Genomic DNA, 14,468 nt, shown 5'->3' with positions numbered 1-14,468 from the left:
TTTGTGTTATAAGTTGTCTTGTCTTTTCAAAATATATGACGAATATTATTGCCGATCAATATATGCATGAACATTGGTAATTCAGTTGTTAGCTGAAAACACTGAAGTTTTAAATTAGTGCGAAATACAATATACATACCTATTTTTATGAGATTTATATTTTCTTATAAGTAAAACTGCCAGATCCAGTAATAACCAAAAGTTAGTTCAGTTAGATATTTTACTTTTAATGAGAAATCCGTCTCTAGTCCTTATTGGTAGAGTCTTATTATAAAGTGACATCGCTAAAATAAGGCACAGTAAAGAAGTGTTGAGGAAACTGCGCATGAGACCGCGTGCCGCCAGAATCGTATGAAAAGCTTAATGACCGCAATGAAAGAGGGAAATTGGGGGTATTATAAAGGGGTGCCAAATTTGTCGGTATAGCGTCGCTTGATTTTTATCCAGATGCTCATTTTTATAATAAACTAATTTGTTTATGTTAAAAAAATAAAAGTGTACAACGTAGTGCGCAGCAATAAAAAGAGATGGCGCTGTTTGAATTTATAACTGCCGTATACAATCTGTTTAAAAACTATATTTGATTTGAAATTAATTTATTGCTGTTACAAGGTCTATGTTTGTCAAAAAATTATAATTAGCAAAGTATGTATTTATTTTTTCACTACATAATATAATTACCTACTTTACGTAATTTATAACTACTTCTCTTCTATTTTACCCGTTGAAAGATTGTAATCTAATACAGACCAAGGACAATAATTAATGCTAACATGTCCACTAAAAAATAAAATAGACTTTTATACAACTCAGTCAGAACTATCTACGGAGAGTTGTTATTTTTATCAATAAAGTGAACAAAACTATGATCGATGTGTCACATTGTCCAATTCTGGTTTAAGATAAATCGACACAGATATGTACAGCTTTTGTCTATAGATAGCATCTAAAGAGACAGGAGTTTATATCTTTAGATAGTGGTTATCTCCTGTCCGCGCGACCAACTAGTTTTTAATTACCATTTCCTGTCTCATGCATTAATTTCTTTATCTGTTTCGATGACAAACGAAGATGACTTTACGATTGATGTCATCAATAAAGTATAAATTTTTGTTTTTCTTAAATTCTAATTCTAAGGCCATTCTGGTAGAACAATTAAAGTAAAGAGTTAATGACCCGTATTTAGTTTCGATAACTACGATTAAATAAAGAAAGATTATGTAACCACGTTTGAATTCATAAAATTCTGTATTATCACCACAGAAAATAAAAGGTGTACGTGGATACGCCATTATCGTCTCGTTCGAAACATGTTGCGGTCTGCGCGAGCGATCACTTCGATCACAATCATTACCCATGCATCTGAGCCTTGCCCGTTCAGCGGCTTCAGCCGATGCAGACTCGAAACCGTCCACTCAAGAGATATCATGCGAATCGATGACTTAGATTCAAGCGGCTAGATGATCAGGAAAGAGTTTGTCGCTTTACATTATGTGAGGAATTGAACTGGAAGTGTGCCGATGGATGTGAATTTTCTGTGGTCTCGCCATATGCATGTGCATTGAAGCCATATTTATGCAATCGGCGGTTACTGAATTGTTCGACTAGTATTACAACATAATATGTTTATATCGGTACATTACGACGAGAAGTGTTTCGTTGTGGCATTTTATTTTATTGATAGAGACGAAATGATGGGGTAATAAACTGCCGTTTTAAATTGAGAAAAATGTATACCTATAAAATAAATCTGCTGTTGTGAAGCATTCATGTACTTACAAGGAAAAGAAATACTTTCTTTGTGTAATAACAATGTACATGATAATATATCATCGTTTAATTGCCAACATTTTAACAAAATTAAAGACAAATCAAATGTATTACCAAAAACCTTTCCTAAATGACAATACACAGAGAGCAACACGATTCCAATTTCCTTAATAATCGTGCAATAAAATTGTACATTATCAAAACGCACTCCCATTACGGATAATGGTAATGCCCCTAAAAACTGGGGCCGTACGAATCGTAGAAGCAATTTTGCATAATTATCTCAACATTGCGCCCGGGAGTCCGGAAGACAAGCGACGCGCTGGCCGTTAAATCCTAATAACCTCATCCGATCGGAATCTCGTTACGCCACAGCACCTAATCCACTACCAATGAACGCCATTTTATTTATTAATCCCTCATTTACTACGTTTTCTAACCCATTATTTTTTAATCAATAAGTGCCAAAACATCATTTGTCTTCACACCTTACTATAAAACCGACTAAATCACCTCACGTACTCGTAATGTAATAATAAGCACTTAAGCCCCAAGAGACATATTTTATTTTCGAAACACATTTTATATTTCATTCCACGTTTCATAAGCTAAATTTGCATGTTCCGCTTTGCATTTGCCAAACGTAATGCTCCGGTCGCTTAGTGTACTTTTATTGCGGTATTAAGTGATGTAATTTTTTTCATATCATATTATTCAAATTTAAATAACTGTCTCCGGTTTCCCCCGCGGAGCTTCCACTGTCTTTACCATTTCTTTTCAGCGCCCCCGAATTTGGTTACTTTGGTTCGATGTTTTCGAATAGGGGATGCATTGAGCTTATATTGTTTTTGCTTCGGAACTGAATATTGTAAAAACCAATATCCAATTTGTTTTCTACATTGGAAAATAATATAATATCAGCCCTGTATTATATACTTGCCCACTGCTGAGCACGGGCCTCCTCTACTATTGAGAGGGATTAGGCCTTAGTCCACCACGCTGGCCTAGTGCGGATTGGTACACTTCACACACCTTCGAAATTCCTATAGAGAACTTCTCAAATGTGCAGGTTTCCTCACGATGTTTTCCTTCACCGTTAAAGCGAACGATAAATTCACAAAGAAATTCTAAAATCATGTGTGTATTCTTTGTGAATTGGAAAATAATATCTTTTTGTAATTTAAAATATTTATATAATAGCAACTTCAATATGTATAGATTTCCTTGAATTATGTACTTACCGTCTTTGAAATATGCTATTGTTTATCAGGGGAAATACATTAAAGTTACAAACCTTATTTTATATACGCAATAAACTTCTTCGCTTTGCTAATTACACAAGCAACCTAAAATTTGCAATTTGACTCCCACGCAATGTTTTTTCCTGTTCCAAAATTGGAGAGCTTGGTAGGCCGCAATTTTTACAAATGACATCGTGACGTTTATGCGAAGGGTGCGCCCGACGACAAGTCATCGTGTTACTGTTTTCCTATTATTTCAAAATTTTGCTTTTATTTCGCGTTGATTTTGGCGTTCTTTGTGGGTAATTAGCTGTTTTTAAAGTCAAATGTGGAAAAAGTACTCTAAAGGTAAAACATTAAGGTCTACTTGTCAGTAAAGATGCACGAGCTGCTATTTGCACACAAATCCTTGCCAATCATAAACCGTATGTAAATGTGCACGGATATTACACTTCAATATTGCGTTTACATCTCGAAATCAAACCGTTCCGTTATCTGCATATGTTTTGAACTTTTTACTCATAACAAGGGCCCCTTGCTACTTATATTTTCTTTATAATTTATTCCATCTCTCCCCCACACATTGGCATCGGTCGTTGATATTTTTTATTCGATTAGTAAGCCCCTAAGGTGTTTTTAGCCTTTTTTCGCTCGATTTTCTTCAAAGCTTTGTTGACTGTTCAGGGGGTTACAATGCTCGTTTCTTCTGAATGAACAAACTTATTTATTCCTGAGGAATTGTGTTTCTGCCAACGATTCATTTATTATTGCATGGTGAAATATTAGAATGATTTTTAAAATGAACTTTATCAGATTGTAGTTTATAATAATTATTGAAACATTTTCATAATCTACTAAATATAAATAAAATAATTAAGTCGTGATTGATAGAGGCCAATTTTTTTTGAATAGTCACTATTTTGTCAGTAGTTAGGAATCAGTTCCTGAAGCCGTAGCACTTACACACACGATTTGTGTCGCGGCGGCGTAGGGGTGAGACAAAACTATTTGATGGATCGGACCGAGTTTGTTTTGCATGTGAGTGATATGTCTGAAATAATAAATGTTGAGGCGTCGACGTTTCCCCAACCTCCCCTCCGAGGGTGAGCTAAAACGATTTTTGATTTGGGTGTCAAGCAAATGTTTTACAGAGTGACGCTCCGACAGGATTTGATTATCGTAATCGATCCTTCAGAATGCAAATATGGTACATATAAATTATGTTTTAATTTCACATTTGTGCGGCTTCAATCAACACAGAAGTCGCGTTATGTAAATCGAGGACACTATTACCGAAAGCTTTGTTAATACTTATCGTAATCAGATTATGCATACAAGAACGGTTCGGAACGGAACGCTCAGTAGTTGTTGGGTATTAGGTTATGTGAACGGTCTAGTATTAACTAATCAACGTACGTTGGCTTTGGTGGGTAGATTGGGACGCATTGTCCGCGCTCGTGGCCCCGGAATATCTGTTTAGGCCACTACCCATTTTGTAATGGCAATGGTTAGCGTTAACTAACTACGTTAACCTTCTGTATAACCAATATTAGCATTACTGTTATTAGTGTCTCGATGTGATTAGAAAATATGGAAAATTATCTAAACAATGCTCAGGTTATGCAAATTTATTAATTGTTTAAATAATTCATATTTTACGATGATGGCACTTCTTTGTGTAAACATTTTCGAATAGTATGAATACTATATATATTAACAACATCGAATTAACAAGACGATTATATTTTAATCGTACTAAATTATCAAGAAGTTAAAAAAAAACGGCGGCGATAGCCTCGTTGGGTTTGGAACGGACTGCCGACACGAATCCGCAGGTTCGAATCCTAAGGGCACACACCTCTGACTTTTCACAAACAATACACACATAAGTAGATACTTTGTGAATTATAGCTTGCTTTGGTGAAGAAAAACATCTAAAGGAAACCTGTATACCTGAGAAATTCTCTATCGAAATTTTGAGGATGTGTGAAGTCTACCAATTCGCACTAAGCCAACGTTGTGGACTCAGGTCTAATCCATCTCAGTAGTATAGGAGGCCCATGCCCAGTGCTGGGACGGTATAAAAATACAGAGCTGATGTCATTATTATAAAATAAAGACATTATTTTGCAAGCACAATTATAATGAAAACATTATTAAAAATTATTTATTTACAAATCTACTTATTAAAATTAATTATCTCATGTAACAAATTTGTAGCGGCCCCATCATCAATCAAAGTTACACATTTATGAAGATAAAAAGTGGGAAGTGGAAATAATTTATTATTTTATTGATTTGAAAGTTATCTTTTGTCCGATCGTGCGATGTTATTGTTCCTTTTGGGTCGCTCACGGATGTGAGAGTCCTTGTTAACAACTTACGGTTAAAAAATACGTTCATTCATCTTTGTAAAATACCATGTGCTTTTAAGGGTTACGTTAGTATACGATGACGTGAATTTTAAGCAATTATCAGTATGTAATTATTGAAAAAAAAATCTCATATTAAATGTTATTTGTAGTATTTCACTTTCGTAAATTTACGGTTGTATATTTTCTTGTGTTCGTTCGAAAATATTTTTAAATAATTTTTCGAAAAATACTATTTTTTTAATTGTACATAAAAGACGTATACTCCGTGTTTAGTGTCGTAAATTTTCTTTCTCTTAGTATTACGCAGTGATACAACTTTTTTCAGTATTAACATATTAATTATGTCGGAAATGAAAAATGTATTAAATTCAAACGGAGCTTCGTGACTCGTCAGTAAAGTGCCGAACGAGTGAAGTAGATTGCGAGGGTTAACGCAGAGTAGCGCCGGGCAGAGACACTCCGTTGTATTTATTATAAAATACGACACTTATTGTGATGAAACTCGGTCTAAATTTCTTGGATTGAGACATTGTACTAAATAAAAATAATTATTAGTAATTATATTATATAATTGTAAGTTAAAGGAGGGATATTGTTATATCGGCGATCATTAGGAAATATACTAAAATCGTAACAAGTTCGAAATACGAATGTACCTCAAGAATATTACTTACGGCTGAAGTCTACATACAACATCGCTTAATTAGTTTCTATTTAAAAGTAAGCACATATTTTAATAGACTCGAGTTTCATAGTAACGGTCTCTGTGGTAAATTTACTCTGTAAGCCACGAAAGGGTTCAGCGAAGGCTTAAAACAGCCACTTATTATGTATGTTACATTTCACTTTCAGACGTCATTTATATTCAAATGCTCGAAAGGCATTACTGGGCAAAAATTGTAGCATTAACCCCTTTGAAATGAGCGAAATTGGTTTCCACAACGAATTCATTTTTCAATATCTCTGTACTTTTTATTTACATATTTATGAATAGCGAGGTTTCGCCTTTCAACTTCAATTTACTTTATCCCAATTTTTCTGAAATATTCAGCAAAGTACTTAAACCTATGAAAGTATAATAAATTAAAGTTAACCAAACAGATGTAAAAAGTTGTCGAGTAAATATTAATAAAACCGAATCGGAACGGAAGCATCAGAAGTCTAATAATTCACAATCAAAAAGGACCTAAGGAATTAGGGTAGCGGCACGAGAGATCGGCATACAAAATGATTACATATACCGTCTTCATCCGCTCACAAAGGAACCCAGCGGGGTTCTATAATATTATACTTTTCCCTTTGTGGTAGCTCCACAACTCAGTGGGAAGCATGCTTTATGGTTTCAAATGATAAGAATGTTTGTCAGTAGCTTTGTTGGGATTCATTTTGCGATGTAGCGTGACCGATTTCTGACAGTAACACATTATAACGAGATGTTACTGTTCAAGGATACGTTTTGTATTGGCTAGCTATAGTTGGTTTTATTTTTGTTGCAGATTGCGTGACGAAAGAGGCGATATGGAGCGAGTCATGGCGATGGATAAGGCTCGCGATGGTTCACACAATGGTGATTATTCATTCGTTAATATTTCATTAATGTTGCATGTGATTTGATTTCTAGTTTAATTATATTACGGGAATTTATTTTCGACAGGCAAAGAATGACATATAGATATTTAGGGCCCAGGGCCAAGGATTACGAATTTAAAATATTATAAGTAAAAAATAGAGTTTTCATATATTTCCAATAATAATTGATACATAACGCAAAGTATTTTTAGGATCAAAATTGTGTAGCATACCATCGTAACCTACATAAAATAAGGTAATTACTGTAATACGGAGATAAATGGGTTGTAAAGATAAGACCCAAGCGTTGTACTATCGACTTCTTAAAAGTTCATTAAAATCAACCATTATATTTATTATATTACTTATATAATTGGTAAGAAGAAACTATTCACATTTTTATCGTCTCTATAAATTAATGCGTTATAATGCTCGGAGTCATTTTCGTTTCTATATTCAAATACCCGTTGTATTTCTCAGGTTCCTCTCCAGGCCACAGTCCTGTGCTTAACCTGTCCAAGTCTGGCTCTGGAGGCGACCGCGAGCGATCTGAACGGAGCGACCGCGACCGGGGCGAAGGCTCCGCCAGCGGGCGCAGCTCGGCCGCCTCCCGCAGGACGCCGCAGCCCCCGCGTCTCCCCTCCGCCGCCACGGCAGCCGCCTCGCCCCGGTCGCACTCCGACGACAGCGACGCCGCCCTCTCCGATCAAGAGGAACACAACGTTAAAGACGAAGATGAAGGTACGTCTTGTGTTAAGTGGCTCATCAAGAGTTAGGTATTATATAAACATAAACATATTATATTAGTAAATAAGTGTAATCAATAGATCCAAGCTAAAACGTAAGATACAAAATCTAAATGCGTAACATAAAATGTACGCCTAGAAAATATGGTAGTATGAAAACGTAAATGATACCGGGTGCGCGTGTTTCGTTTCCACTTACGGGCCGGGCTCATGTATACAAGTGCAGCGCTCTAAATTGCCCACCAGGCACTGCATTCAGCGAATCCAATTATTAATCTATCGGCATTAATCTCACAGTTTCATATAAATTAGATGTATCGATAAATGAACCGCTCTCTTTGCGATGTAATCACGCCCGGGTATGACAAGAAAGTGTCTGTGTAGCATTAACACAAGGTGGTATCACCCGTTCAATATACTTGGCATGTAATGCAAAACGAAATTACCCTGTAATAGCTCTGGAACCTTCAACGTTCATAGTTCGAAAATTATCAGCCATAAAACCACGGTTCCTTTTATTCTAGAAACTGGAAATGCTTACATGTAAAACAACTACACGAGGGTACATTGTAAGGACCATTCGATGCTAATTATTTTATAATACATATAGGTTATATTGAGCGTAACTCCGAAGTATAAGTTAATTAACGAAATTTTATTTTTCTAATTTAATATACGTGGAAACTAAACATTGGTTTTGCGCATCGCGCGTCCCGGAGGTCGATTATCAAATGATCATAGCTTGCGTTCCCATACGTATTCTCGTCTTGATCCCTAGACACCGCACGTTTGCCTGTAATGATCCTATATAATAAAATCTTATTACGAGTATCGGCCGCAATTGCCCCCAATAATGTATGAATAGCGCTTAAAAGGACCCAATTCAATTTTACACGTGAGTGCAGGACCATACGTTCGTAATCATTGTTTCTCATGATATTTTTATAAGTGTTTAATTTTTAATTCGTAAGTGTAGGTACGTAATACATATGATATATGGCATTCCACTATCTATGAGACGAGTTATAATCAATTTCTCGATGGACACTTATACGTCAGTATAATATAAGGTTTCTCTAATCACTACCTTCATTTCTCAGCACTTATAAATACGGCTTACATGTCTTCGTTATCATAAATATCATGATCTGTTAAGGATATTTTTGATAGATGATGTTACATTTCTCCTTCAACTTAGATTCGTTTTATTCTCAGCTTTTTGTACATGATTTTATTGCTATACTCAATATTTAAATCAATTTAGTACTGTACTTTATATTCGTTTATATCATCAATCAAAATAGAAACTGGTTACTTAGACGTAGTCACTGAATTATAAATGCATTTACTACTATTTCAAATCATTATAAGAATGTAGGTAATGAGGGGAAATTTTCAATTTAACTGCAATCAATATGTTGAAGACATTTACAAATTCAGGTGCTATTAAAATTAATTAATTAACTCTATGCGCAATATACGCTTAATGGAACTGCGCAAATGCAAATCATAACACTGATCGACGAGTGTAAATACTTGAAGAACACAATAGCTAAATTAAGTGAAACAATAAGGATTGTGTATTGTAGCTATTACAGGTTACATTCAAAATGTTCAGAGAGCGTGGGAACGGGTAACGATCATCGATGTGTAAGAAATATTCGTCTTACGGGAGGATCCACATTTCGACAATAACAATTAGGCAATTAAAATTAAATATTAGTAAATATAGGTTTTGTAACATTATTCATAATTATGTATTCTAATACGCTTACAATAAATATTGATGCATTAATTTAAGCTCGTCACGATCGATCCAGTCTCGTTATAAAAATGCTTTTAATTAAAGATCATGTCATTCAACTTTGATCTTTGTACATTTAGAATTACCTCTTTCAATCAACACTCATGTGGAAACTAATTTCGTGGACTAGCATTCCCTGTTAATCTTAATTTGTATCCTTAGTATAAGTTATAGAGTTTATGTTCGTTTGTAAAAATATCTTAGTATCCTGTTAATTGGCCTTATTAGGGAGATTGTGTTGTGACAACCGGAGAGTGTTATCGTGCGCATCAACAATGACGAAACGATGTTGTCTTCATTATTTGATGAGCGGTCACTATCTTGTCAGTTAATTTAAATGTATCGATAGATTATTTCGGACCGTGAGAGACGCCAATCGAAACACTTTCTTTTTTATGTGTGCGGTCCGTTACAGACGAGGTGTACTCGTACGTACATTATTGTAATTATATCGTCATTTTTAAAATTGTAAATGCATCGTGTTTCATCACGTTAGTGTATAGTTGAGATTGTGGTGCGTTAATAAATTTTAACGACTATGTACTTTAATGGCAGATTATATTGACTCTTTTTTATAATTACTGTACGGAATACCATATGTTTGTCCGTGGAATAAATCGACGTAAGATATGTCGGTGTTATGCCATTCTTGCAAAATGAATAACTTGCGTGGTCGGCCATATAAATTGGATAGAGTCAGCCCATTCGGTGTCGGACAATTACAATATCCGTAATCTATAGAGATAAAAAAGAACTTCAATAAGCTAGCATTAACGAAATTGCATTGTACCAAACATTGTTTTCTATTGATACAAATTCATAAAAACCTGATTAGACTTTATGAAAATAAGTTTTTCTAACAAATACCATCTACATTCGCCATTACATCGAACAGGCCGTACTCTGCATCAAAGCCGAGCCGATCACCACGCGATATCGATGTTCATAGCAGCAATAATTGCAACGCGAATGATACACGCACGCGATACTCAAATGTTTGTATTGCTCGTTTGCTTTTAGCTCTTTTTAACTGCTTCTTATGAAGCTGTGATTATAAATATGTGTTAATTCATTGCCAGGGCCTTTATGGAATAATTTTAATTATCATATCTTGAACGCAAGATATACGTTGCAATATCGATTTCAATATCGAATGATCGGACAAGTTATTTAAATTACATTTTAGCCCTACTGAGTTATGTAGTTGACAAAGGAATTTGTTTATTTGGACATTTTGTTAATACTTCTACTGTCAGGCATAACATTTATGATTCCTCTAATATTGTGGTTATATATGTGCGGTGGTGAACATTTTTACTTACCAAGTTATTCAGTTGCTCGATTGCCTCTATCACTATAAAAAAAACAACTGTCGTCAATCTGCGCCACAAATACTAAATAACTTCTATAACGTATAATCGACTAACTTTTGCTCGCGGCTTCGTCCACATGTAAAAAGTTTTACCAAAATAAAAGTTCCGCTATATATTTTCACGGGATAAAAAGTAGCCTTTATCCTTCCTAGGGTATCAAACTAGCTCCATATAAAATATCAACGAAATTGGTTCAACGGTTCAGCCATGAAAACTTAACAGACTGACAGAGTTACACTAATTATAGTGTAATATATTAGTATATTGTTCAACGAACTAATTAAGTGGTGGTATCCACCAGGAGCAGAGCTAAGCGACGGCGAGCGAGAGATGCCGGCGTCGTCACCTGCGCCGGTGAGCTACGCGCAGCCCGCCGTCACGCCGCCCTCCGTGCCTGTCGACCCCACTGCTGACACGCTCGTGTCCTCCACAGAAACCCTGCTCAGGAATATACAAGGCCTGCTCAAGGTGGCGGCGGATAACGCGCGACAGCAGGAGAGGCAGATTAGTTACGAAAAAGGTAAGTTTTGGGATCAGTTTATGTTTACGGTTTTAAAGTGACCGGCATGATTGTCTCGACGAGGGATAATCGTCTCACTTTAACAGTTGTAATTACCATCAGGTGCAGTGAAATCACTTTGCTAAACCTGTATAAAAAAAATATATCTACGATATTCGTCACCTGTGTTATTACATAGTTCCGGGTAATCAGCATAATTCTGGCTATCATTCATTTCGTATCTTGACGTTAACATTATATTTGGGTAACCAATTTGGAACCATGATCATAACCGCACCATAATCGTAAGATCATGTTCAACTTTATTTAAAAAAAAAATTAGGTCTGTAACATATAGTTTCAAAAAATAAAACCAGTTAGTATTTTCTAAAGATAGAGATCCTGCTCTTGTCAGTAATAATTTCATAGATAACCGTTGTATGCACACAAAATCATGCCCTGGAAGCTTCATACATGCAAATGTTGTAATTGATATTAGTCAACATCTCGCGAGAATAGGTTTCACGTAATCTGACGCATAAGCAACAGTAATTAGAGTTTCCTATGAGCTTATACAGCGTATTTAACTTTGTTAGTTACGTATTACATCGATAGCTTCATTTGCATCCAACTGTTTATCATGCCATATAAAGATTACGTTATTACCACTAAACACTAGCTTTGTTGAGCATTGTTTTCATAAGTCCATACATTACGTTGTGATTTACTAGTCCTTCAATCAAGTTTCGTCTCAGTCCGTTCTATTTGTTTTATAATTCAAATAAGCTATTACAAAAAGCAGGTCCTATCACTTTAAATATTCAAGAATGTAAATAAATTATTGTTTTTAATAATCATGTTTATCCAGTTGTGTAACTTCCCACCAATGATAGTTTATAATATTTCTCTATTATTAATCCATATTTATGTAGAGCAGAAGTCAGAACTAATGTGTTAAAGTAATGTGTTCCATATTGTCACACAGAGGGTGGTTGACTGTTTTATATAAGTAATTATAGTGTTACAAAGATCTTTACAGATTAAAATTCCGTCTACAGTACTTGGATTGGTACCTTTAGTTTTATAAAACTGTTTCAAAAACTATAAGTTATCAAATAAAATATTACGTCCTATCTTTAAAGTAGGAATCATGCACCTTAAATCGAGATAAATTTTTATGAAGCCATTACGTGAACCTAGCTTATTAAATGATAAAGGAATAACGGAAATCGACCTATAATTCCGAAAATATATATAAAAAAAAATACAAACACACGAATCGAGAACACCCTACTTTTGGAAGGTTGCGTAGAAATATATTAAATTGTATAGTAATTCACGGCAAACACACGTTAGTAGTGCATAGTGCACACGGCAGGGTGGAGAGCACAGCGCGGCGCGGCGCGGCGGGCTCACTGCCTGTCGTGCCTTTTGCAAATAGCCTCAGTACAGATGCGTCTGAGTTATAGCCGGCCCCGCTATCATTACACACGATTCCATTCGGACAGCATAATTGTTTAATTGATATTTCTGCCAGTTATTTATTCACGTCATTCCGTTTTACTCCATGAGAAATATTGTATGTGCACTATGGATAACCTTCGCGCGTTTAAAGTGCATCCAGCATTTATATTTGAAAATGTCAGATATAACCACTGTGTTTGAAATTTCAAAAATGTAGTATTTATCATAATAAAACCCTAAAAATACAGAAGAGAAAACTGGCCGAGCAAGTCATCAAACTTGAATATCAATATTGCGCCTCCAGCCAATTGTATTAATAAACAAAACAAAATGAGAAATAATAATGCTATAGGCTAACAAAAGGTTCCATTTCTCCCCTTCATATAAATGTGGGTGAACGGCCAGGAAATAACTCCTTACTCCTACAGCGCTAAGAGTGAGAATCGCATAAAATCACAACCAGTAATTTTGTTATTACGATAATAAAATTATTGTTGATGAAACATTTTTTCGAATCGATGTGTCTGGCGAACTTTACCGTTGAATTTTTTTATAGAAATTACAGCAATCTCTCGCTTGGCTCGCATCGTCTCAATTGATAGGTGTTACTCGGGATGCCTTGAGTTTTAGTTGGTTGGATCGATTTGCTTGTATATTACGGCAAATCTCCTATATATAAATACATGGAGGCAATAATAAGCTAGTTCATCGATGGAGGTGTCTTAAAGTGTTAATATTCTTCTATATTGTACAAATATTGGACGTTATTAAGGACGTGCCGTAACACCTGTATAGGTATCCTAAGAAATACGTAGACAGAATAATGGCACTGATAGGTCTACAATTAACCCCAAAAGTAATTCTAGTTCCTTGATTCGAATACCTTGCCACGTAATCGTTTATCCGATTTAGGATTCGAACTTAAAATATTTGGTTTTAGAACCTAACTACGCTGTCAAGCATTGAATATATTCATTTGTTTTAAATTCTAATTAGTCAACTAAAAGGGACAAAAAATATACCTCTCTTTGATTTTAAGTTCAGAATGTAAAACAACAATGTGTATAAAATGCCTCCCATAAAAAGTCGGCAGCGCAGCACTAGACAAACATGGTATTCGCGCCCCTTTCGTTCACAAATGGTAGATCACTATCTAGGCGTATTCGCTGACAATTTTTACACTAGTGCACAGCGGGTGACGTGTGGACAAATGTGTACCACATTCACAACGTTATCAGATAAACGTTGGAAGGGTTCTGTGAAAGAACTTTATGATAAAACGCTGTCGATTCGTTCGTGTAAATACACTTGCAATGAATGGGAAATAGGTGTCATATTGTGGCTTTTTAAGTGAGCTTTTTCACGATTTTTTTCACCTCAAACCGCAGCGTGGACGGACGCTGGAATAGCCCTTTAGCCAGAAATAGTTTGCGTGTATTGCCTACTTGTGTTGGTCACTAAAGACAAGTAGAGCGTCGAGGGTCATTATAGAATCGTATAAAACATATCATTTACGCCTTATCTATAACTCCTGTCTCTTTTAACTCAAAATACGAGCAAGTAGTGGCTTAAAGCGATCGTCCGTAAGGGTCGTCTTAGCGCACACATTGTCCAATCGAAAAAATAA

At 35.4% G+C, this 14,468-nt stretch overlaps 1 protein-coding gene across 1 annotated transcript in view; it reads left to right on the top strand.

The window, feature by feature from the left end:
- Positions 1-14,468, top strand: part of LOC115440448 (dachshund homolog 2) — a 157,572-nt gene that overhangs the window by 87,879 nt on the left and 55,225 nt on the right. The window contains 3 exon segments of the mRNA XM_030164756.2: positions 6,883-6,953; positions 7,436-7,696; positions 11,180-11,398. Of these exon segments, the coding sequence (XP_030020616.2) occupies positions 6,883-6,953; positions 7,436-7,696; positions 11,180-11,398 (551 nt within the window).

The sequence above is a fragment of the Manduca sexta genome, chromosome 24, assembly GCF_014839805.1.
Source record: "Manduca sexta isolate Smith_Timp_Sample1 chromosome 24, JHU_Msex_v1.0, whole genome shotgun sequence".
Classification (NCBI taxonomy): Eukaryota; Metazoa; Arthropoda; class Insecta; order Lepidoptera; family Sphingidae; genus Manduca; species Manduca sexta.
The sequence above is the reverse complement of the archived record's forward strand: the minus strand, read 5'-3'. Positions and strand labels throughout refer to the sequence as shown.